This window comes from Ambystoma mexicanum, chromosome 6q (assembly GCF_040938575.1).
Source record: "Ambystoma mexicanum isolate Mex_15411 chromosome 6q, UKY_AmexF1_1, whole genome shotgun sequence".
Lineage (NCBI taxonomy): Eukaryota > Metazoa > Chordata > Amphibia > Caudata > Ambystomatidae > Ambystoma > Ambystoma mexicanum.
Window position 1 is genome coordinate 20,793,895 of NC_090937.1, and position 26,223 is coordinate 20,820,117.

General features: G+C 45.0%; 1 protein-coding gene across 4 annotated transcripts in view; it reads right to left on the minus strand.

The window, feature by feature from the left end:
* ABRAXAS1 (abraxas 1, BRCA1 A complex subunit) overlaps positions 1-7,494 on the minus strand; it is a 403,189-nt gene extending 395,695 nt beyond the window's left edge. For 2 of the 4 annotated variants that reach the window (XM_069630387.1, XM_069630391.1), the window contains exon 1: positions 7,275-7,494. In XM_069630387.1, coding sequence (XP_069486488.1) covers positions 7,275-7,361 — 87 coding nt within the window. In that variant the 5' untranslated portion in view covers positions 7,362-7,494. The remainder of the gene's footprint in view (positions 1-7,274) is intronic. The other 2 variants (XM_069630392.1, XM_069630388.1) reach the window with 2 other exon arrangements.
* Between the last annotated feature and the right edge of the window lie 18,729 nt (positions 7,495-26,223).

A 26,223-nucleotide genomic window follows, 5' to 3' on the forward strand; every position in this document is an offset into this window, starting at 1 on the left:
CCACCACCGTAGTGGTCCCCGAGCGCTCTGGCGGATCTGATAAGCAGGGTGGGTTATTAGGAATAGGAAAGTGAGAGTTGTGATTTCCTGCTGGCAGCTTCAGTTCGGTTTACAACATTTGCTGAGTTTAAGTCTGTTTTCGGGTTGGTGTGACTTCCCATGTGCTGTTGTGAGGAGTTGTGTTGTTAGCCTGTTGTAGTGTGGTGAAGTACATTCATATTGCTGTGCAGGGATGTGGTTGTGTGAGTTTCTGTATCGGACGTGTATGCGGAAAGTTGAGGTTTTACTTTTTGTCTTTGATTACCCTGTGTGTTTGGTGTGGTAGTTTGTCTGCTTAGTTGGCGGGCATATTGAGGCGTGGCAGTTCCTCTGTGTTACTCTAGTGGTATGTCGCTGATGCTGTCATGTGCCCCGACCTGGGTTGGCGATGATTGACATAGAGGGTTCTGGTCACTCCCTGCACGTCCCTTGGAGGGAGGGGGGGTCCTTACCTCCCTAAGTTTCCTATGTGGACATGGTTTGTGTGGTGTCCTTCCTCCCGCCCTCCGGTTAGGGAAGATTAAGTTAAGGTCATGGGTTACTCCTTAAGGTTCTTGTTTCCCGTTGGGTGCATGCTTCCTAGTCGTGTCCTTCTGGAGCAAAATTTTTGAGTAGTTTCCTGGATTCCAAATGATCCCTTGTGTTGCATATGTTTTTTGGTAAATCATTCCAGGTTATTGCTGACAGGTGAAAGATAAGCCTCCAAATTTTCCTTTACTGTATGGTTTTGGTTCTAAGTGAAAGTCCTTGCTTGATTTGAGTTGTCTTGTCAGAGGGTAGAAAGTCTCATTTATGAACTCTGCTCCTTGGAAGTGGATTGTTCTGTGTGGTATGCACATTGTTTTGAACTTTATTAGCAGTATAATTGGTAACCAGTGTAGCATTTTCAGTACTGGGGTAATGGTAGTTTAAGCAAGAGTCTGGTCGCAGCGTTTTGGATGTGCTGAAGTTTCTTTAATAGTCGTTGTGGCATTCCTAGTTATAGGCTGTTGGCGTAGTCTACTCTGGACATGATCACTGCTGTGAGGGTGAGTATTTTGTGGGTGAAAGAAAGGAATGGTAGTATCCTTTTTACTGTGTGTAGGAGGAAGAACAATTTCTTGATTATGGCGTTTACTTGTGGCTCTAGTTTTAGTTTGTTGTCCATCAAAACTCCCAGGTTGTTTTACTATCGTTGATGGAGTCAGTGCTGTTCCAAGTTCTGTCGGCCATGGGGTGTAGCGATTGTTTTCCCCACTTTTGGATATGATCATTATTTCTGCTTTGCCTGGGTTGAGTTTGAGGCTGTTAGTGTTCATCCAGTTGTAGAGTTCTTGTAGGCAGTCTTTCATTGTTGTGTTTCCTTCCTGTGAATCTTGTATTTTGTAGACGATCATCACATACTTGCCAACCCTACCGATTCAGGGGGTAGTCTATGGCTTTCTAAGCACTCCTACCGCCTATCGATTTCCCTGTCAAAACCTACAGATTTATGATGGCTCCATTATCTATTTATCTGTTCTCCTCTGCTCCGCACTTTCCACTCTCCCCCTTCCATGCACCTTTCCCCTGTCCCTTGCACGTTCTCAATGTCACTGGGCCTAGTAAGATCGTTGTTGTGTTCTCCCCTGTGCTCTCCCCTGTTCCCCTTCCTTGCCTTGTCGCGCTCTGAAACACTTGTGTATGAGTGCGATACAAATAAAATATATCATAGGCCTGGCTGCCTGAGGTCAGGAGCAGCATGCTCCTGTGTATTGAAGGTGGGCATGTTAATGGCCCATTCATTTTGATTGACGGCATGCTGCTACCTGGAGTAAAGAAAATGTTTTTTTAAAAACACGATCTCTGCCCTGCGCACCAGCTCAATGTCAGAGCATCAGTGTGACCGCAGCATCCTGCCTCGGAGCTGCCTTGGTCAGATACACCGTGCTGTGTTTCTTCAAAGCTCTGAGCCAGTTTCTCACTAGAAATTGTTCAGGCTTCTGAGGGAGCACTGGATAACCAGCTGGGAACTGGGACCAGGAAGGCTAAAACTTCCCGAATTAGTCAGTTGGTCAACAAAATGCAGCAGGTGAAGGTAAGCATTTGTAACCTCTTCCAGCTCCCACCCAAGCACTGTTAGGCTGGGTGCAATCGTCAACACGTGAGCACACTTAATATTCTTCCTCTCACTCTCATCCTCAGAGCCTTATAATCACTGACTAGAAGCCATCAAATGCGAAGAAGACACCATCATATCCCTTTGGGCACTGCCATCATACTCCAAGTCTAAAATACACAATACATCTCAGTGCTACTGCGACATCAGTATAAATGACTTACTTCCATCATTTACCATAGGCACTGCCTACTTCTCCCGGGGATTGTATCACCATGTGCCAAGGGTTGTCTAAGACCTGCAAACCTCATCTCTCGCTCATTCCGTTTACCCACCTCATACATCGAGTGACTTGCCGATCCATTGCCAAAGGAGCACCACTTTTTAAATCCTGGACATGCCCATTCCTTTTATCCACATTAGCTGAAAACGTGCAATTTGCTCAGACTCAAGACTACAACAGCCAGAATGCATTTGTATGTTAAATGAAACCCCAGCACTGTTAAAGTGGTGCCCAGGTTTCCCAGCTGACAGGAACAAGTTGTGTTTCTGTCAGCATGGGTTATCTTTATATTGTTATACGAAATGTACAACACAACACGTCTACAGTAAATATCAAGCCCTACCTTTTCCTAAATAATAATAGTATGATACCTGTGGGTGGCGTGTGAAGGGCATTTATTATCCTTTGAAAAGAAATGTAATGTTCAGAGGGTTGTGTGCTCTTGCTCCACATATGCACCTAGCCCTCTTGCCCTCAGCTGGGCTCAGTCCTGCTGATCACGCAGCCAGAGGGCAAAGGGTCAGTGCTCACCTGCGAAAGTATTCGGAAGATATAGCTGCGGATTTAAGCCCTTTTAAAAAGTCAGAATAAAAAAGGTATTGTAATGCGGGAAAACAATCACTTCCAGAACCATGTGCTTGACATCTGGAAAACCAGTGTGAAGCCTCTCTTTACAGGTTATCAGTAACAGGCCTGCAGGCCGATTGGGCAAGGGGCTTGCTGTGCCTTGGGGAGGGGCAACAGAAAGACTTTCAGTTAGTTTCTGGTTATACAGATGAACCCAGAGCCCTAATGGCACATGGAAAGGATCTGGTTCCAATGCGCTTTCAAATGCACGCAGAGGCATGTTTTAATTATTAGTCTGCCGTTCATGATGCAGGCCTGGTCTTGGAAGGACTGATGGTTGTGTTGCGACACCTGGTGACAGGATGGAAGAACCAGGACTGCTAGGTAGGAAAGAGGATGATTCAGTGCATTTTGAATGTATGCGAAAAATAGTGAATACTTTCATCCATTAAAGAACATTAGAGTTACAAGACAAACACATTTCCAATGTGGTATGGCTTAATGTAGTTAGGCAATGTGGTCATGTAGTCCATATTGCATATTCGGTAGCATTGTGTCTTAAAGAAAAGGTTTCATACATTGTTGAAAAATAGTCCATTATCTTTTTTTTTAACTGTTTGATAACCCAATGCAGCCAAAATGTCTGTCACAGTCTGTGCTCTGCTGTAAATATATACAGCTGGTAGCTAAGCTGCAAATGTTAACCCAGTCTCCAATCAGAATCTCTGAGGCAGGTTGGTAAATTACTTTGCAAGTTTGTTTAATGACATCAGGGCAGGGACGGCATCAGGGCCTTTCCACCTTTTCAGTTGAAACAGAGCCATGCATGAACCTTAAGGGGGGGCAGCAACTTCCCCATCTTGCCAGTCAGCAGTCCTATAACACAACAACATATTTCTCGCTATATTACTTTGGTTCTGGTGCTTTAAGTGTGCACTTGCAGCCTGTTATGTCCTGTCATTTCATTGAGTCAAATTCACGTGACATCACTTCCTGCAATGTCGTCATTATGCCAATTACTATTATTGAAACTTAAGATTCCTACAGATTTTTGGTCACAGAATTTTGGCATGTATGTCAGAAGCATAGTTGTAGCATGAAAGGCCGTGTTTTTTAATGATCTTGATTAGTGGCGTCAGTTATAGGGTGAAAAGCAATGGGGATAAGGAGGATCCTTGTGGTACTCTCTGCTGGTGGATTCTCTTGGGGTTGATTTGAAAGGTTTAGTCCATAAAGATATACATACATACATGACAACCCTCCCGATTTAGGCAGGAGACTCCCGATTTTCCTGTAAAAAAATGTGCTATTTTTTACTGTCTAGCACCTAATAAAAACCTAACCCCAATGCAATTCAATTGGGAAAAGTCATGCTCCCGATTTTTGTGATGAAATCTCCCTCCAAAGGGTTATAAAATGTTGCCATACACACACACACATACATATATATATATACACACACCACCTTTTTAGCTTGTGTGTGGCAAGGGCAGAGTTTATGGTACCTATAGGTGCTGTGAGGTGTGTGCACACCACAGGTTGCAGAAATCTCAGGGTTTATTATTTTCAAATGTAGGCAGGTCTGCATGGCACATTGAGCCAATCCTGACGTTCAGCTTTGCCTGCCTACTCAGACTTTTTTTATTTAATCCATAAAATCCTAGAAGTTCCAGCACATAAAGTAAAACCTCTTGGGTGGCTCAAGTTGTGAAACACTGAGCCACTTGTTGGGATATTGAAACCGAGTCCAAAACAGTCATGCTCCCAGGGTGGTCGACTGTCCTGTATTTTGCAGGATTTATCTGTGTTGATGGGTTTTGTCCTGTCTTCTGTAGACACTCCATGCGGGATGCTTCACCCAGGCCGATACATGTCTACAGTTCTGAGCTCACACTTCCCTGTGCTCACTGGAGCTCGGGCAGCAGACAGCTGCTCACTCGGTCCGTGCAGCACCTTAACACATTGCATTAAAATGGGAACAAATAGGCTTCACCCAGGCCGATACAGGTCTACAGTTCTGAGCTCACACTTCCCTGTGCTCACTGGAGCTCGGGCAGCAGACAGCTGCTCACTCGGTCCGTGCAGCACCTTAACACATTGCATTAAAATGGGAACAAATAGGCACTTTTGACAAGGAGGAAGGGGGACTATTAGCAGGGACGTTGGCCCTTAAGTAACGTGAATGGCAGTGATGAGAAACGGGAAGAGTGCACAATGCAGCATGCTGTGTGATATAACACTAGTTTTTAAAACACAAGTGAGATTGTTTTTTCTCACATTACTTTCCATGGTGCAGTGCAGGATGGGGAAACTGAAGCTAAAGCCATACTTATTTTGCTGTTTATATGACAATTTACATTGGGTATGTTTAGTTTATTATGACATACTTGTTGATTATGTTGTGTGCATTATTTTCAAGGCATTTCTTTGAACAAAGCCTTAATAAATAGATCACCTTAACCTGGAAAAACATGTAGTTAACTTCTTAAATTGACCACATGCTTGCCAACTCTACCGATTTAGGCGGTAGGATACTGCTTTTTAAGCAGTCCTACCGCCTACCAATTTAGTGGCAACATATACCGATTTATTTTTTGAAAAAAAAAGAAATGTTTTTTTTTTTTTTTTTGGCCTGGATTTAGCAGCCTGTTCAGCCATGGTTGCAGGGTGCGCAAGTACACAGAATCCGAGGAACATTCTTCAGTGGGGATGTGTCCAAGCTGCTGCTTTTATAATGGTGTGTTCTTACTGCCAGCAGTTAGCAGACCAGTGCGCCAGTGGAAACACCCCAGACTGTCAGAGGCGCCCGTGAGATATGCGCCAGCACTTCTGGATATCAACAGCCACATGGTTCACCGTACCTCAGCTCCCTGGTGCCAGTCATCTACATGCTGGGGCGAGCCGCTGAAGCAATGGTGATCCACTCCTCCGAATGAGTTGTGGCAGGTGTGAGCTTGCGCCAGGAGCCGGGGAGAAACCGCACGTTTCAGCCCCGCCCTGCGCAAGTCTCGCCACTTCCACTCGCCTGCAAGTGCAATATGATATTTCTTACGCGTAGCTCCACAACGCAGCGCCCCTCTCTCCAGCACCTGCTACATACTTGCCAATCCTACCGATTTAGGTGGTAGGCTACCGCTTTTTAAGCGGTCCTACCGATTTAGTGACAACAAATACCGATGTTTTCAATATTTTTGAAACTTTAAGATTCCTACATATTTTTGGTCACAGAATGTTGGCATGCATGTGACCACATGCAGTTTTCACCCTCTAACCAAAGTGCCTGATCCTGGGAAAATCATTGAATCTCACTGATTCAGTTCATAGTTTATGTTATATTATGATGTTATTATAATAAGCTATTATTTTTTTAAAATCCCCACTCACTCGAGGACTACAGAATTGTTTCAGTTTTTTACAACCCAAAGTTATTTGCCACTTATCATTCCAATGTATTCTATAGCCACTTCCCACGGTGCCTAAAAGTATCAGGCTGATGCTGCTTCTTGCAGTGCCCTTTCTCTCACGTCACATACTTGCCAACCCTACAGATTTAGGCTGCAGTAGGCTACTGCTTTTGAAGCAGCCCTACCGCCTACAGATTTCAGTGACAGATCCTACTGCTTTTTACAGTGGCAAGTCATTTATGTAACTCTAAGGCAGGCTCCAGGACAAAGCATGCAACACATTAATTAAGTCTGTCTATACAGTGGATTGGTGGGTGATTACTTTGATCGCACTCAGACCAATCCACTGACCTGACATCTACTTGAATCTGTCCTGCACTCTTGACGGGCAACCATTAGGTGAACCACGCAAGTGGCAGAGTGTACACCATCACACAGCAACTGCCAACAATTTGGTGATACCATTCAGAATTATACTTTTTTTAACATTTCAACATCTTTCCATGTTGTGCTGTTTGTATGTTTTGTAGTTCCCTGTGATGTCATTGTTATGGCAGATATTATTTTTGAAACGCAAAATGATACAACTCTCCAGCGCTGTTAAAATTGGTATTTGCGTACTTTAAGCGGGGTTTTCTGGACAGAGAAATGTAACCACCTCCATCACAAGATGGGTGCCGTCTTAACAGACTCACCAAACATTGTCGAATAGTCCGCTCTCTATGTCTACAAATGTGAGGCTCATGTCATAATCATCCCAGAAGTGGGTGAATATAAACGGCCAGTTCCTAACACATTAAATGAAAGACGGTGTTTTGGCCGGAACTGGCGTAGTGGGAACATGTATGTTTATGCCTTTGGCTGCGGGATTCATTCACATAACAGCCCGTTAGTTCATACTCACTGTGTCGCTTTTCGAGTTCAGGGTTTGGAAAGCTAAGGCGCCAAAAACAAATCCAGAGATGTGGCCAATTGTGCTTTCTCCCTCCATTATCAATACCGGGCGTATGCAGGCTAGCGCTTCGTCTGCCAGCTGTTCCGGTTCAAGTCACAGGGTGTCCGTTTCATGTGGCGTCTGTGCGGAGGAGGTGCGCTGACTCTCGCAGGTCCTGGCGGGAAGGGGAGTGTTCGTTCTGACACTGAGCGAGGGATGGCAGTAGAGAGCCTGACTGGGGCACTTATTTAAAGGCGACGCGAAGTAAAGACTCCGGCGGGGGGTGCCAAATTCGTTTTTTTCCACGAAAATTGATTTTTTTAATGGAAACATGAAAGGGCATGCAGACTGTATTATTGGAATCGATTTTCGTTTTACAGTTGGCACATTTCAAAGATAACCTATGGGTTATTTCAAGAAAATGGAGAATGGGTGAAGTGACTGGACAATACAACTTTTGCTGTCGGGTGCATGAAAGGTTTTCTTTAATCGCCAAACTTGGTGCCCAACAACAGGGCACATATGTGATGTACACTCGGCGCCATTCGTTCTGAGGATATAACAAGTCAGTGATGCCTACTGTAGCCCTTCACTGTGGCTGGAAGGCGCTTGCACTTTAAATAAGACACCATATCAGGAGGATGCATGATGTGAACCTGAGCCCCGTGCAATGCAGAGGGCTCACGGACCAATAATGATTCGGTGGTTGATTCCGACTTGGTTAGTTGACACTGATTCAGACTGACTCGAGACTTGGTTGTGAGAGAGCCAACGCTTTCTGCTGCAGCGCACACCGATGCTCTTTTCGTGGGTCCATGACCTCTTCCACTTGCAGTGAAACTGGGAGGGGTCTTTCTCAGCTGCTGTGGCGGGACAATTCGGCGCAGCCACTTTTGGTGCGGATGTTTGGGCGCACAACCGATTTTGGAGCACCTAGTTCGGCACATGGATCTTTTGGCCCCAGCATGTTTGGGCGAACAATGTCACTATTTTAATAAACAAAGAATTGGTGCCGTTGTTATACGGTACCCTCATACTTGCCAACATTCTGTGACCAAAAAGATGTAATAATTCCCATAACATTGACATCACAGAAAAATACAGAACATACAAACAGCACAACATGGAAAGATGTTGAAATGTATCATTCTGAATGCTAACACCAAATTGTCTGCAGGTGCTGTGTGATGGTGTTACACTCTGCCACTTGCTTTCACTGCTGGTTCACCTAAGTGTTGTACAGTCAAGAGTGCAGGACAGAAAAAGTGTGCAGGACAGAGTTACGCAGCTGTCAGGTCAGTGGATTGGTCTGAGTGCTGTAGCATGGTGACATCTGCTGCACTGATGTGGAATCCACAGGGATTCCAGAGGGGAATGTGGAAGGAGAGAGGAGAACATTCAAGGGACGGTTGGAGAGACTGAGGATCCCACTTCAGAGCCTCCCTATATATTTATCCCCTTTTTAATACCTATACTCCTACTTATTTATATTAATAAAATCCCAGTTACATTTATACAACTGTCTCCTCCTCCTTGATGCTACATTAGCGACGAGGAGTTTTGGAGATCGAAGCTAAGCCATCTATGGTTCCAGGTGAGCGTGAAAGTGCCCTGCCTTCATGTGTTTTGGGGATATGATTGAATTGCCATTGCTGCGTTCAATGAGTTCGAAGTTGACCGTGTAGGAGTGCATTTATATTTTAATTGGACTCACGGTTGTGCCTGCCGTGCGCGCGTGTATCTCGAGCTGCGCAATGAAAGTAAATATTCGCTGCTTGTCGCGAGCCTGTAGCAGTGGGGAAGGCTCCGCGCTTTAGAGTAAAGGACCCGCAAGTTGTGACGCATGTCACGCTAGGACGGCCATCTTGAGTTGGGCCCCTCAGTTACAGTTGCAAGCACGAACATTGTAAAGGCCCTGATTTCACGGAGAAAGTGTAGATGACCAACGATTTTCAATTATAAGGACAATGCAAGTGATGATGCATATTTACAAGTAAAAAAAAAAAATTGAAATTGAAAATGAGGATCGGGCGATCCATTGATGCTCCTACTCGTCCCAGTATCTACATAAAGCAATAAGAGTCAACAATAGTATATTATAGGGATATATGTGACACTCAAGAATCTGCGCACCAAACACACAAGGAATGTATTAGATGTGGGAGAAGAAGAGCCTTGCAATTAAATAACAAAGAGGTCTGCAGCAATCATTTGTAACAGAGGAGCAGGTGACCAGTCTGTAGCTGGCAATATGGCAATACACACTGTCCCACCACCAGCCATGTTTCTACTTGAAGCTGGAGAACCGAACTTACCATGGAAAAGATGGTTGAAGTCGTTTGAGCACTATGCTTCAGTGGTTTGTGGAGCAAATTACAGTGTAGAGAGAAAGAAATCACTGTTACTTCACTGTTTGGGACCGGCAGGACAAGAGAAGTATGAGGACTTGCCGAACTTAACTGATGATGAAGGGGATATGAATGAATACGAAAAATGCATTGCTAAATTGAAAACACTATGAGAAGAAACTGAGTACAATATTGGAAAGGTATAGGTTTGGCAAGAGGTCGCAAGAGAGTGAAGAGAGTGTGGAACAATTTATAACTGTCCTGAGAAAATTAGCTAAGAATTGCAAATTCGGACCACAACTAGATGAAAGGCTCAGGGATCAGTTCATGCTGGAGTGTAACAGCGCTAAAATTAGAGAGAGACTATCGGCTGAAGACGACCCGAATTTGGAGGTGGTACTGCGCATAGCCAAAGAAGTTGAACACATGGAGAATTGTGTCAAGACGCTAGAGGACAGAGTGAAGAGTACCACTCTGAAGCCAGAAAACGCTATCAATGCTATTCAAATGACAAAAGTTGATAATGCGATCAGTCAAAATGCTGTGGCAAAACGAAAAGAGGAACCCAGGTTTCAAAATACGTATAGATACAGTAATGATGTAAGGAGTAGAGGATTTGCACGAGGATATGGGGCATACAACAGAGGACGGTTCGTAAGCAATAGACGACCTCAAATGAGCCAGAGGGGCAGAGGAAGGATCAGGACATGCTTCAGGTGTGACAGTTCCATGCACTTGGCTAACAGTCCTGATTGCCCAGCTATCCACATCATATGCAAAAACTGCAATGGAAAGGGCCATTTGGCCAGATGTTGTAGAGTTGATAAAGGAAGCATGAATTGGATTGGAGGTCCAGAAGAATATGAAGAGGAAGAATGCGTCTTTGCTGTGAGTGATACTGCAAATGGTATGGAACTGGAGAGTCCCAAAACCATCATTATGATAAATGATGCTCCAGTAAAAATGATGACTGATTCAGGAGCAAAATACACTTTGCTGCCGAGAAGATATGGAGAAGAATGGGTCCAAGATGACTTAATGAGTCAGACATTAATCCAAGTGCTTATGGGGGTGTGAAAATAGATATTGTTGGATGGTTCGAAGCGAAACTAGCCTTTAAGGATAGAATTGCCAAAGGAAAGGTCTATGTGTCAAGAAAAGGAACAATGCCTTTACTGAGCTGGACGCATCAGGCATGGCTGAAGGTCAGATTAGATGCCAGTGCTGAGGAGTCTATATATATGATTGAATCTATAGAGATGTCTATAGAAACAGTGAAGAAGGAAATGTTCAAAGACGAAATAGGCTGTGTGAAAGGGATTATGCACAGGATACAACTCAGAAATAATTGCAAACCAGTTGCACAGAAAATGAGGAATGTGCCTTGGCCATGAGAGATGAGGTCAAAAGTGAATTGAAGAAACTAGAAGAACAAGGCATAATTGAAAGGATTGATGCTTCAGAATGGGTATCACGATTGGTAGTGGTGAGGAAGAGTTCTGGAAAGGTTCGAGTGTGCATTGATCTCCGAGAACTAAACAAGTGCATCATTCCTGAGAGACATCCACTTCCCAACATTCAAGAGTTGCTATCAACAATGAGGTCGGCAAAACTGTTTTCTACTTTAGACCTTACCTCTGCATATCACCAAATCAGATTGCACAAAGACTCAAGGCATCTGACAGCATTTATAACCCCGGAGGGTTTATATCAGTATAGAAGGATGCCATTTGGTCTTATATCGGCAGCTTCAGTGTTTCAGAAGTCCATGCATCGAATATTTGATGGTGATGAGGGCATTATTTTTTTTCAAGATGATATTCTTGTATTTGCTAAAGACCAAGTGGAACATGATAGAATTCTGGATGGTGCGTTGAGAAAATTGCATAAGATGGGCATGACATTGAGCAGAGAGAAGTCGAAGATTCATAGGAAGGAAATTGAATATCTTGGTCATGTTATTTCAGAGCAAGGGATTACACCTAAGCCGGATTTGATGTCTGCAATCAATAATATGGCTACACCGGGCAATAAGGAACAATTGAGAACATTCCTAGGAATGGCCGAGTATTATTCTAAATATGTGAGAGGATTTGCAGATCACACAGCTGTATTGAGGGATCTCACCAGGATGAATATTAAATATGAATGGAATGAAAATTGTGAGAAGGAATTCAAATACATAAAGAATGCTCTGACGACTGCACCTGCATTGAAGAACTTCGTAAGAGGACAGCGTACGATAATCACAACGGATGCCAGTAATGTGGGTCTGGGTGCAGTATTGGCGCAACTACATGATGGAGAGGAAAAAGTAATTGCATTTGCTTCAAGACTGTTAAAGGGAGCAGAACAAGTGTATGCAACTATCGAAAAGGAGGCCTTGGCTATTGTGTGGGCAGTGGACAAATTCCGAAGTTTTGTCTGGGGGACACAATTTGAGATAAACACAGATCACAAACCACTTGTGGAATTATTCATGAACAAAGGTTTGGACAAAGTGTCAGCAAGGATACGAAGATGGGTTCACAGAATGCAGGAGTTCAATGTAAGGGTGAAGTATATTCCAGGAGTGAGGAATTATGCTGCAGACTGTTTATCTAGGCTTACGAATGTCCAAGAGGAGAGTGGAAATGGAGGTGATGAGCATCAACAAGAAATGATATGTATGTTACAGGATACAGCCATTGCTAAGGAAGAATGGTTGGGAGCCATGAACAAAGACGTAAAATTGCAGTTTATGATGGAAAATATAAACAAGAGACATGTTCCTGTCAATAAAATCAAGGAGGCAGATGTGCAAGGATTATGGAGTGTCAGGGACGAGCTGAGTGTACAAGATGGATATTTCTTTAGAGGAGACAGATTGATTCCACCAGAAGATGTCAGGAATAAAATAATTGAGCTGGGACATGAAGGCCACCAAGGCATTTCCAAAACAAAGTGTTGGATAAGGAATACGTACTGGTGGCCGGGATGTGATGTGGAAATCGAGAGGAGCATAAGAAACTGTATCCTTTGCAATAAGTCTGATAAGAGTTGTGTGGGCAATGAGTATCCGATGGTTATGACTGATGTGCCGAGTAGACCATGGATGAAAGTAGGGATTGATATAATGGGTCCGATATGGAGTGAAGGAAGTCAAACGTTTTGTGTGGTTATGATTGATATTTTAACAAGATGGGCAGAAGTGAAAATGATGCCTAGTGTTACGACTAAAAATATTATCAACTTCATAGAAGAGGTATGTGGTCGGGAAGGATATCCTGGAGTTATTCTATCTGACAATGGTCCACAATTTGTATCGAGAAAGATGGAGGATTTTTTAGAGAAGAAATCTATTAAACATGTGACTAGTGCGGTCTATCATCCAGAGATCAATGGTGTAGTAGAAAGATACAATAGGATTCTGAAAGATGCCATTAGATGGGCTTGGGCTAATAGGATGAGTTGGAAAGAAGCTGTTAGAAATGTCATTATGGCACATAGGTTTACTCCGCACAGTTCTACAGGTGTATCACCATTTGAACTGAGCAGAGGTAGAAAGGCGATCACCAAATTGTGTCCTGGATGGATGGGTAAAGTGGTAAATATGGAAGTGGTAACCAGTAATGCTGTTGGTATGATTAGACTGAGACAAGGTAGAAATAAAGCATGGCATGACAAGAAAAGATTCAAGAGTAATGAGGCATTGGAAGTAGGTTGTTTTGTGAGAGTGAAGTTGCCAGAAGCGTTGAGAGTGAAAGGGATTAAGTGGTCAGATCACATTCAAGTTATTGAAGTGTTTAAACATGCTGTACGAACAAGTGATGGAAGGGTTTGGAACAATGGAAGAGTGATGGGAGTGAATAGGCAAATTATTGGTGATAGTATGGATAGAAGTGATGTTGTTGAAAATAGAGAGAACCAGAACATTTCCTTACCAGCTAATCCCATATATGTACCAACTGTGATGAAGACTTATGAATCAAGGTTTGGAAGAAAGTACCAGAGACCGATGTATTTAACTGACTATGGAGAGTAATGACTTGTCTAGAAAGAAGAGGGATGTGTAGCATGGTGACATCTGCTGCACTGATGTGGAATCCACAGGGATTCCAGAGGGGAATGTGGAAGGAGAGAGGAGAACATTCAAGGGACGGTTGGAGAGACTGAGGATCCCACTTCAGACCCTCCCTATATATTTATCCCCTTTTTAATACCTATACTCCTACTTATTTATATTAATAAAATTCCAGTTACATTTATACAACTGTCTCCTCCTCCTTGATGCTACAAGTGCAATCAAAGTAATCACCTACCAGTCCACTGTATAGACAGACTAATGTGTTGCATGCTCTGTCCTGGAGCCTGCCTTAGAATCACATAAATTACTTGCCACTGTAAAAAGCAGTAGGATCTGTCACTGAAATCTGTAGGCGGTAGGGCTGCTTCAAAAGCAGTAGCCTACAGCTTAAATCTGTGGGGTTGGCAAGTATGTATTCTGCATCCTCATGGCAGCATCAGGGAGGCAGTGTTTGGAAATCTTTGGAGCCACCCTCACTTGGATACCCCACCCACAGATGGCAGCCATACAAACAGCGTACAAATGAAAAATGTCAAAATACAACGTGATAGCCCGCCCTCCAACAAATCCGTTCCTGGGATTGGCCAGTGATGTCTTTGTAGCTCAGCCCCTGCCCATTCCTGTCATCTGTGGGGGATGCAGAATATCATACAAACACCAGGAGAGCAATGAAATGTTAGCTGATAACAGTTCAAAGGAATAGGGACATGCTTCTGGACTCGTTTTGTCTCTTCTGAGACAAATCTACTATTTGCTCAGCGCATCAAGCACTACCCGTTCCCCAGTGTCACAGCCCCCTGAGACACACAGGCTGCGTAATAAATCTGACAACATGTTTCTTTTGTCATCAGCAGCAGAGGCTTTCTTGTGCATAATGTTGAATTTCCAACGAAAGACCACTAGTCACCTTGCAAATCTGTGACAGTTAAAGCGAGCAACACAATAAAGCACCCTTTGAAAATGTGTTCACACCCATAACGACTATAGCTTGATATCCTAAAACGTAAAGTGTGCTTTCATTTCCTTAGTTGAATGTTCTTAAAACCATACATCACAAAAGGCTGAAGGTTTGTAACAAATCTCCAAACTTAAGTGAGTTTTTTTACGCCTCTTTTATTGTGTGTCTTAAAGCACAGAAAATAAAGTGGGAACATAGATATTTTGCTTTTTGCATCTTATAGTTTTCCATTCAGGATGTGGAAAATAAAGGTACACTGATATTATTGTGGCCCAACATGCTGCTGCTATAAGTATTTACATGTCATGATGCTTTACTATGCAATTTGTGGATTTTGCAAGTAAACTGTATAGGACAGTATTATTGTACGTCTTGACACCCAAAACTTAAATATTTGTTCCAAATAAAGCATGTAAGTAGGTGGCCGTGCCCAAATTGCAGAGTGGGTTAAAATCCCTGCTTCGCTGTTTAGCGTAAATGTGTGATCCTGGGCAAATAATGTAATCTCACACTGAGCCGCATTACAAGTCCGGCGGTAACCCTGCTGGTGAAACCGGCGGGTTTACCGCCAGATTTGCAATATTTACCGGCACCTGGCTTGCCAGAAACACAGGGGGATTACGACCCTGGTGGTCCGAGAAGTCATGGGCCGGTAAATGGCAAATCCCCATTCCCATTTGAGTCCTGTAGGACTCAAATAGGGGTAGGGATGACGGAAGCACCAGCACCGTAACAGTGCCGATAGTTCTGTGAAAGTCTGCAGGCGGGTGCGATTCAGCCCGCCAGGTCTGACCCTGGTGGGCAGGATGGCACCCGCCCGCAGATCCGTAGTGTGCCGGTACCAACGCTGTTCCCGGACCGGCAAACTCGTAATGAGGCCCACTGACTTCAACTGCAAAAATTGGAGTGCTCCCAAGTGTTAACGTTTAAACCCTTACAATAGGACAGTTTTAATAAGTGTAGGGACACATTATTGTACCCTGGTGCTCCTCTGCTAGTGGCTCCAATACTCGAACATAGAATTGCATTATTGCTGCACTGGCCCTTCGCCAGTCTCGTATAACTTTGTTTGACAGGCAGACGTAGTCTCACCACACAGTCAGTTCACCAGTGATTCTTGTATAGCGGACTAACTGTGGTTGAACTAACATTACATTTTCTCCCCTGTTGCTCCCAGCCACTGAAGTTGCTTGGACCGTCCAGAGTACTGCCCATCACTCTGCTATGTCCTGTCATGCTATGACATTGAGCCTCTAGGAGTTGATGAGAGATCCTATAAACAGCTGCGAGGTTATGAACATGTACGTTTATTTCAAAACACAGGATATTTTTCTTGCAGCTACATTTTCAATTATTTTACAAAACTTTCGATAAGCACAAAAGTGACAACGGACAAGTGTGATTATATGCAGTGGAAATACAGGTAAGTATCAACCTCTATAATGTCGAGGAACAAACTTCATATAAGGGCACAGGCACACAAAACAGTAGGGTAGACCTATAGTTGGACAAAGTGCTCCCAGGACGGAAAATGATCCGTGGGGTGATTGACACAAGAGTGTACACAACACTTTCTACAGTACATACACAAAGGGGTTATACAGTAGTGTCACAGGTGATCGACGCAGGAGTGTTTCGGCCATGGGGGGCTGGATTCAAGCCAGTCATAGTGTTGGCCTTCGTCAGGATGGACGCAAGATGTGGTACTGTATGTTTTATCTTCTGCTAGTATAGAAGTGGTGATGCTGTGTGTAGACAATCCTTTACTGGTTGCTGGATTATGGGTGCGTATCGCACTCTGGGGTAGCCGTGGGTCCCTGATGAGTAGAGTAGTTTCAGGGTCACGGCTTGAAGAGGTCCTGTACAGGTCCCAATTTGTGAATGAGAGTAAAAATGGTGCGGGCGTCACCGAGGCATCACCGCCACTGTATATAATCACACTTGTCCGTTGTCACTTTCATGCTTATCGAAGGTTTTGTAAAATAATTGAAAATTTATCTGCAAGAAAAATATCCTGTGTTTTGAAATAAACGTACATGTTCAGAGCCACGCAGCAGTTTATAGGATCTTTCATGCTGATTTTTTTAATATTTAAACTTGTACCCACCTGGGTTTATCAGGACCCCGCCAGGCGCCCTTAAGATTAACACGCCTCTAGGAGTCGGACCAGACATTGGGAGCAAAGGTGCCAGGAATATCCCTTAAAAAGACCAGTGTCCAGGAACTAGAACATTAAGTCAGTACGTAATACCTTTTACTTAAACTCCACAAGCTAGTCTTGGGGCACCAAGCAAGCTTTGCAACAACTCAATCTACTGCCAAACGTCCACATCCAGGTCAATCTAAGAGTTGTATTTAGCTTAGTTTGTGCATGTGTATTTATAAACCAGTTATGAACTTATTGTTTTATGTTAACAGGACTGTATGGATGTATAGCCCTGGTGTGTAGCTGCTTGGTTCTTCCCAGCCGTGTTTGCTCTACACTTTGCTAGTAAGCAACAAAGACAGCACATTAGCAGAGAATCAGGTACAGCGGCAGGGCCTTTTGACTCTTTCAAATGAAAGGGGCCTCGAGCTTCAGGGGGCCCCCAGCAACAGCCCCTATATTGCTACTCAGCAGTGTAATAACACAGCAATATATTCCTTTATATATTGCTCACTTTCTGGGTCTTACTGTGTATGCTTTGCAGTGCTCACCTTGTAAGCTGCTGCTGGAGCCCGTCCTGCCGTCACTTCCATTGAGGAAAAAAGAAATATTATCACCTACTTTCAACACTGTTTCCTCCACGTCAGCCACTTTCTTATGAAGAAGGATCGTTCACAACTATTCAGCGGTCATTCGGTGTTTCAGCTCCCTGATGGCTCGTGATAATTGGCAGCTATTAACCTTATCTTTATCTCCCTTCTGTATGGCCCTCCACCCCACAGGAGACTCAGACTGCTTTCTGCTCTAAGTAAGGGGAGCCCCCAACCATCATTTTGAAATGGTCCCCCACACATCTAGGACATTTTATCAGACCTATGTGCACCACTACATCGAAACAATTTTGCCCATGCAAATCATGGCCCATACAGCACGGCACAGCGTTGAATACTATGCACATGTACCAGAGGCGCAGCATTCATACACTTACAAGAACAGTACAAACAATGTTGATCGTGGGGGTGCAAGATGTCATGGCCTGAACAAACCTACAGTAATTCGCATCCCCTGGGGTTAATTCACACAAACACAAGTGGTCATCCTGTTTTAGATTTACTCAGGTCCCAACCAATGTAGATGCACCATCTATCCCCTCCCTGGACACCCCCAGACCTTTTAATTGTGGGGGTGCAAGATATCATGGTCTGAACACACTAATGTTAATTCACATCCCTTGCCTCCCTTGGGTTAATTTACACAGACACAAGTGGTCATCCTGTTTTATGTTTACTCAGGTCCCAACCAATGTAGAGGCACCATCTAGCCCCACCCGAAACACCCCAATACCTTTTGATTGCGGGTGGTGCAAGATATCATGGCCTGAACGCACCCATGGTAATTTGCATCCCCTGCCTCCCTGGGGTTAACTCACACTAACACAAGTGTTCATCCTGTTTTATGTTTAATCTGGTCCCAACCGAAGTAGAAGTACCCGCTAGCCCCTCCCTGGACACACCATAACTTTTGATTGTGGGGTGCAAGATATCATTGCCTGGACTCACCTATGGTAATTCACATCCCCTTTCTCCCTGGGGTTAAATCACACTAACACAAGTGGTCATCCCGTTTTATGTTTAATCTGGTCCCAACCGAAGTAGAGGTACCTTCTAACCCCTCCCTGGACACCCCTATACCTTTTGATTGTGGAGGGTGCAATATATCATGGCCTGAATTGAATGCACCTATGGTAATTTGCATCCCCTGCCACTCTGGAGTTAAATGACACTAACACAAGTGGTTATCCTGTTTTATGTTTACTCTGGTCCCTAATGATGTAAGGGCACCATCTAGTCCCTCCCTGGACACCACATACATTTTGACTGTGGGGGTGTAAGATATCATGCTCTGGGCATACCTATGACAATTTGCATTCTCTGTCTCCCTGGGGTTAACTCATAATTATTCTACATTACTCACCTTACAAATTCTACACAAATACTTCTACTTGGAGACTTGAACATGTGCTTCAATGACCCACTAGACCAGCTCACCCTGACCACATTCAACACTCCCTCTAAACTAGGCTTCACCCAAAGAAGCAATGCACCTACCCATATTAAAGGTAGAACACTTGATTGATGGACACAGACTTCAACTGTCAAGCTAATATCCTCGCTATCTCACCGCTTGCTTGGACTGACCACCACCTTGTGTCATTCATGCTGTCCACTCACAGACCCCTGCCTCTACCAACCATTAGGGCTCCACCCACGCTAACCAGAAATAAAAAGTGCATTACAACAGACAGGCTTATCCCTGCCTTACTCCCTACTCTTAACACGCTCCCAGACAACACAAATCCTGAGATTTTGGTTGAAGAATACAACAAAATTATGACTACCTCGCTGGACTTGATCGCTCCCGCCAAACTCAGACCAAGTAAACCCAAGACGCACTTGAACAATTGGTTTACGCCTGCACTAAAAAACCTTAGACAACAAAAAAGAAACTGCAAGGCTGCCTGGAAAAAGCTACCCTCAGCAGCTAATAAACTTAAATTCACCAAACTTTCCTCCCTCTACAAAAAAGAAATATGTCTAGCAAAATGAATGTCTTTTGACACACGTATTTCCCAAGCCAAATCCAATACGAAGGAACTATTCTCCATCCTCAAAGAAATAGAGACCCCCATCGAACCACTCGACACAAGCATCAAAGACAAAAAATGGTGCTCAGAGATTCAAAATGCATTAGCTAACAAAATTTCAACCCTACAACATAAGATCTCTAGCAAAAGAGCATCCTTAAATAACTCGTCTACAGAACCATAACAACGGAAAGGACGACTGCTAACAAATCTACCCAATTCAACTTCTCCAAAGTCTCAATCCCGTAAGTGGAAATAATCATCCTGTCCCTGAAACCTTCTAATTGTCAGGGTGACCTCTGCCCCGCACAACTTATCAAGGATGCAGCTTGTGACCTATCTCCCTTCATTACAAAGCTTATCAACGCGTCCTTTTCCACGGGCACCATCCCCACTAATCTGAAACAATCCTGGGTACTTCCTCTGCTAAAAAAACCTACTCTCGACCCATCCGTACCGACCAACTACCGGCCGATTACAACAGTACCCTTCCTCCTAAAAATTCTGGATAAGGTTGCCTATGTACAAATCCAAAAACACTTGGAAGCACACTATTTACTAGGAGCTAAACAATCAGGCTTCTGCCCCCAACACGGAACTGAGACAGCTCTTACCGAACTCAAGACCCAAGTTGACGAGTGTGGAGATAATAGTAAAGCGGCCCTTCTCCTCCTCCTACACCTCTCGGCCGCCTTCGACTTGGTTGATCATACCATCCTATGTAACCATTCAACTCGGCTGCACATTTCTCTGATAAGGCAATTACCTGGATTAGATCCATTCTAAATGGCAGAACCATGAGGGTCTTCTCGTCTACTGCAGCTGCCGACCTTATACCTATCACCTGCAGCGTTCCCCAGGGCTCTTGTGTATCGCCCACGCTGTACAACATTTTTACCAAGCCCCTTTTCGGTGATCTGGATCTTCTTGGTGTCACCTACACTAACTGCGCAGACGACACTCAGATCCTCCTCCCGCTTTCTGGGGATTATGGAAAGGATTTGGCCTTGGTGAATTGAGTATACATCATCATCCAGGCATGAATGGCCACGCATGGACTATGCCTGAATGATGATAAAACCAAACTCATCATCCTTGGCACTACCTCTAGCCTAAAAAACGAGGACCTGACTACTCTTCATTTCTAATTGACGGCATTTGCATTAAAGTAGGCCACGAAATAAAAACGCTGGGCTTTTACCTTGACTCGAAACTCTCACTTGCAAAACAGGTTAATTCTCTGGCGTCTTCCATGGCCTATACGTGCAGACTAATCCGCACAGCCAAACCATTCCTATCTGATTTTAGCTGCACTACCTTGGCCATAGCCCTTATCCTGTCTCACCTAGACTACTGCAACGCCCTCTATTTTGGGGCAACAAAAGCTACCATTAGGAAACTCCAAATTCTACAAAATAATGCCCTTTGGGTGGCATTGGGCATCTCCAGAAGAGACCACATCACTGAGAGTAGCCGCCACAACAACTGGTTGCCAACCTTGGATAAAATCCACCTAAAAACCCTGTCACTCACCCACAAATCCCTTAATAACTCTGCGCCTTCTTAACTGGTCAACAAATTCCACAGACAACACTCCTTGAGACCCACCAGAATAGCCTACAAAGACTGCCTCTCTATCCCTAACTTCAATCGCTCTACTATAGGTGGTAACACCTTCCCGGTGAAAGCAGCTAAACTGTGGAACTCCCTACACCACACATTAAGAACTGACCTTCCCTATCAAAACTTCAGAACCATCACTTTCCTATGGTTGAAAGCGAATGCTCACTAAATGTAGCGCTAACTGAAATGACTGCCCCTCAAACTTGTTTATTTTGCTATTGTAAATTTGTTGTACTATGATAGTTGCTATTGCAAATATGTTATATTATGACTCCTCTATGTATACCCACATATCTGTATGTAAACTTAAAGTTGTGTAACTAAGCTTGATATGATACTATGATAGTTGCTATTGTACGTATGTTATATTATGACTCCTCTATGTATACCCAAATATCTGTATGTACATTTAAAGTTGTGTAACTAAGCTTCGCATATTCTTGTACTTGCTGCGCACTGTTACCCCAGGGTATGTTTGCACATTATAAATAATAAACAAACAAACAAACAAACAATGACACAACTGGCCATCCTATTCTATGTTTAATGTGGTACCAACTAATGTAGAGGCACCATCTAGCCCCTCCAGGGACACCCCCATACCCTTTGATTGTGGGGGGTGCAAGATATCATGGCCTGATTGCACCTATGGTAATTTGCATCCCCTATTTCTCTTGGGGTAATTCACATTAACACAAGTGGTCATCCTGTTTTGTATTTACCCAGGTCCCAACTAATGTATCAGCACCATCTATCTCCTCCGTGGACACCCCCATACCTTTTCATTGTGGGGGTGCATGATATCATGGCCTGAACGCACCTACGTAATTTGCATCCCTTGCCTTCCTGGGGTTAACTCACAATGACACAAGTGGCCATCCTGTTTTATATTTACTCAGGTCCCAACCGAAGTATAGGATGGCATCAGATATTTTAGCCAATACAAGTTGAGTGCTTGCTGTTCAACTGCAAATGATGAGAACAGCATAGATAGTGCATCCAGTTTGGAAATTAGAGTTGAAGAGTGCAGATGATAAATCTACATGTGGAGCAGTGGCAACATCTTCTACTTCAGAGGAGTCGTATACGACGTGTCCCCCCTGTATCAGAAACCTGAGCTTCAAGGTTGGGAGTGGCCTATACGTTAGTCGCTGTTAGTTATTACATGGCCCATGAATTTGTCTGCAGGCTGTGGCAAAGGTTAAGAAGCAAACCATTCTTATTGATCGTAAAACAATGGTTCACAGTACAAGTGCCCAATACATTAGTAGGCACAGAAAATGTCTCAGCCTTTTGAGACATAAGTGGCGATAACGCCAGAGAGAACCGCCAGCCAGATACTAGGGATTTTTGGCTGTGCATTAATCCCAGTTTTATTTTAGGAGCATGTGTTTCTTGGTACAAGGGGCCACCTTGATGGTTCCATGACTCCTAGAGGGGCTGCAAAGACACTTGCCATACTTAGGCTGTGTGCAGAGTTAGCAGTCTTCCTGCCTATCTTTCATATTCAGGTCAAATTGAAAGGTTGGGGCATGAAAAAAAAACAAGTGGTGCAGTAGGGGTTGCCTTCAGTTCACAAGAGTAATCGTTCAGCGTCCATCCCAATATGGGTGGGGAGACAAAGAGGGAGGAGGGAGGTGTACAGAGCACAAAGCACTGTTGTGTTCCTCCCTGCCGGTGCAGCCGGTGGAGGGTGGGATAATCAGGGCCTGCGTCGGGTCCCTGCTGAGGAGCCAACAAAGGATACAACAGGCTTGTTCTGGCTCATGCCCAGAACTGCCTGCCTTCCGGCAGGGCGGGCCCTTTATTAAATGTGCACCTCATGTCACAGCACATGCGGGACGTGAGGAGTATGTAACATTCCTCCTTTTTTCCAACCAAACGCAACGACACACAAACACATAACCACATCAAACAACATCACTAATTTTCCTTTGCAAATCTAGTCCGGCACAGTTCCACACTCTCCACCTTGTCATTTCACCACTCATAGGGCCTTATAACAAGTCAGCGGTCTGGAAAGAACGGTGGTGGTAAATCCGCCACCACCGTTCTTTCCGGACCGGCTGATTAAGAGTCCTGCAGGGGGGAGGTGTCATTAACACCACCCGCCTGCATGCGGACGTGGAAACAGTGGTACCATTAAAGCATGGTGCCGGTGTTTCCACTTCCCCATTCCTATGGAGTCCTATTGGGCTCCATGGGAATGGGGATTTACCGAATTCCGCCTCCGGAATTACCGGGTCACCGGGGTTGTAATGCCCCGGTGATTCCGGGAATCATGGAGGCGGAATGGTTATACGAGTCCGGCGGTAACCTGCCAGTTTTTCCGGCTCGGTTACCGCTGGACTCGTAATGAGGCCCATAGTCTCTTAGCCTCTCCGGAGCCATCGAGGCTGCCCTTAGGTCATACCGGCTGGGCTTTTGCTGGGGAGCTGTCTCAGGGCCAAGTCCCCCCTCTGGCTCACCTTCATCTTCTGGATATGCCCCCTCAGATCCTTCTGGTTGCTCCTCAGGCTCTCGACTCGGGGTCGCTTCTCCCTTGCCCCGGTGACTCGAAACATCTGGTGGCAGCTCAGCCTCAGCCTTGGACTGTCTGTCTCCATCAGTCCACATTTGTTGGGGCACCCTCTTGAACCACAAACCATTCCTGGCAATCGTCTATTGCCCTCGTGCCACTGTCACCATCGTTCCTTCCGTTCGGGTCACTGTCCAGGTTGCACAATCTTACCGTGTTTCAAGCTTGGACTTTGTGGGGTTTTGCAGCACCAATACGTGATCGCCGACCTTGTGTCTCAACCTTCTTGTGTGCCTCCTGACGCTCATGTGTTCGTTTGTTGCCACTCTCCTTCGTTGAGTGCGGTCGCTGTTGAAGGTGCCTATTCCTAGGCTCGGGTGGTGTGGTATGATTGAGTTTACCAATGTCTGGTACGTGAGGTCCGCCGGGGGTAAACCGATGGAGCTGTGGCGGGGGGTAAACCGGTGGAGCTGTGGGGCATCACCCGGTAGTCCTGTAGGAATCCGTATAGATCCACTCTCCAGGGGCTGTTTTGAGCCCTGCATATGCATAGCACTTTGTAGATTGTCCGCATGAAACTCTCCACATCGCCATTTGCCTGTGGCCACCAGGGCGTCATGTGGTGATGTTTGATGTGCACATCGTCCAGGTATTTCCTGATCTCTGTCCCCTGGAATGGTGGTCCATTGTCACTCCTGATGCGTCTTGGCAGGCCATGTGTTGCAAACATCTTCTCGAGTGGAGGTATCACGGTCTCCGCTGCTGTTGATGATATGATCTCCACTTCTGGGTATCCTGAGTGGTCGTCAATGGCCACCAGCAGGTATGTTCCTTCCTGTACAGAAGTCAATGCTGATGGCGTCCCACCTTGATGACCCACGCTTTGCTGACTGCATAGGTTCAGGGTTTGGAGGTGCTCCTGTGATTTGGCAAGGGAGGCAGGATGTAATGACTTGCTCTACCTTGGTGTCAATGTGAGGAAACCACACCCGGTGTCAAATTCTGGCCTTTGTCCTGACCATTCCCTGGTGGCCTTCGTGTGCCAGCGCCACGATCCTGTCTTGCAGGCTGCTGGGGATCACAATGCGGGTTCCTCTCAGGATCAACCCTTCGCTGGTGATGGACAATTTATGTCGTACTGGGAACATGCCAGTAAGGAAGTCTCTGGCTGCTGGCGTGCAGTTGTGTACATGGCGGAGGAAAGATTTCCAATCACCCGATATGATAGTGTTTTTGACTATGTTGCAGCAACGGTCAGCGTGCGTGGCCTCCTCGAGGTCTTTGATGCCGACCACCTTGGGCTACATGGTGTGAATGATTTGGCATATGTGCTCCTCCGTTTCCTCTGCTTCACTCACTTCCCCCATGGTCGCAGCCCTCGGGTGCCTGGATAGGAAATCCGCCGGATTTTCTGTGCCTGCTTGGTAGGCGAACTCAAACTCATACTGCTGAAGGTGGAGCAACCACTTCCCAATTCTGGCCGGAGGATGTGCTGATGACCCTGTAAAGATCGGGATTAATGGCTTTTGATCTGTGTAGGCACTGACTTTTCGTCCATAGGGGTAGATGTGGAAATGGTGGCAGCCCCAGAGAACTGCTATGGCCTCCATCTCCATGTGTGAGCATCGCTGTTCAGTGGCTCGGGAGGCATTTGCGATCGGCTTTGTTTTGCCTGTCTGTGATATTTGAGCAAGGATAGCCCCATGGCCAACGGGGCTAGCATCGACGTATAGCTCAGTCGTCAATGTTGAGTCATAATTTGCAATTATTGTTTCCAATGACAGGGACGTCTTTATTTGATTGAACGCCTTCTGGCATTCAGAGCTCCAGTTCCATTTGGTGTTCCATTTGGTGTTCGACCGGGTGAGCTCCCTGAGTGGCTCCGACATTGTTGCCAGGTTGGGGATGAACCTCCCGCAATGGGTTGCCATCCCCAAGAAACTGCGTACCTCTGTGGGTGTTGTCAGAGGGGAGGACTCATTTATGTTCGCAACCTTTGGTGGGTCGGCTGACATTCCCTCACTGTTGAAGACGTACCCGAAGAATATTATCTCCTCCTTCAGGAACTTGCATTTGTCCTGCTGGATGGTTAGGCCTGCGGTCTCCAGCCTGCTGCTCACCATCTCGAGGCGATGCATGTGTTCCTCACTGCTTGTGCAGTCGGCGGAGGGATAGATGATCAGGGCCTGCTGAGGAGCTTACAAAGGACATAACACGCTTTTTCTGGCTTGTGTCTGAAACTGCCTGCCTTGCAGCAGGGCGGGCCCTTTATTAAACGTGCGCCTCACATCACCACGCATGCGGGATGTGAGGTGTATGTAACAAGCACTGCCGGTCCTAGTCAGCAAACTCGAGAGAGGCACGCTCACACCTCCCCATGCACGGAGAGCGATCCTCCATGTGAAGCAGGAGACCAAGTGAAATACTGGGTCAAACAGCCGCTCTCTATAGAACCCAATCTGGGTATATGGTTAGTCAAGATTAATAAAAGTTCAATTTTGAGGTAAAAAGAGATGCCTTTAATTGAAAAACGACAAAAACATTAAGCTTCAGTTGTTTTTTCAAAACTATTTTATCCAAAATTATAATCTCATGCATGAAAAGTCATTAATATTC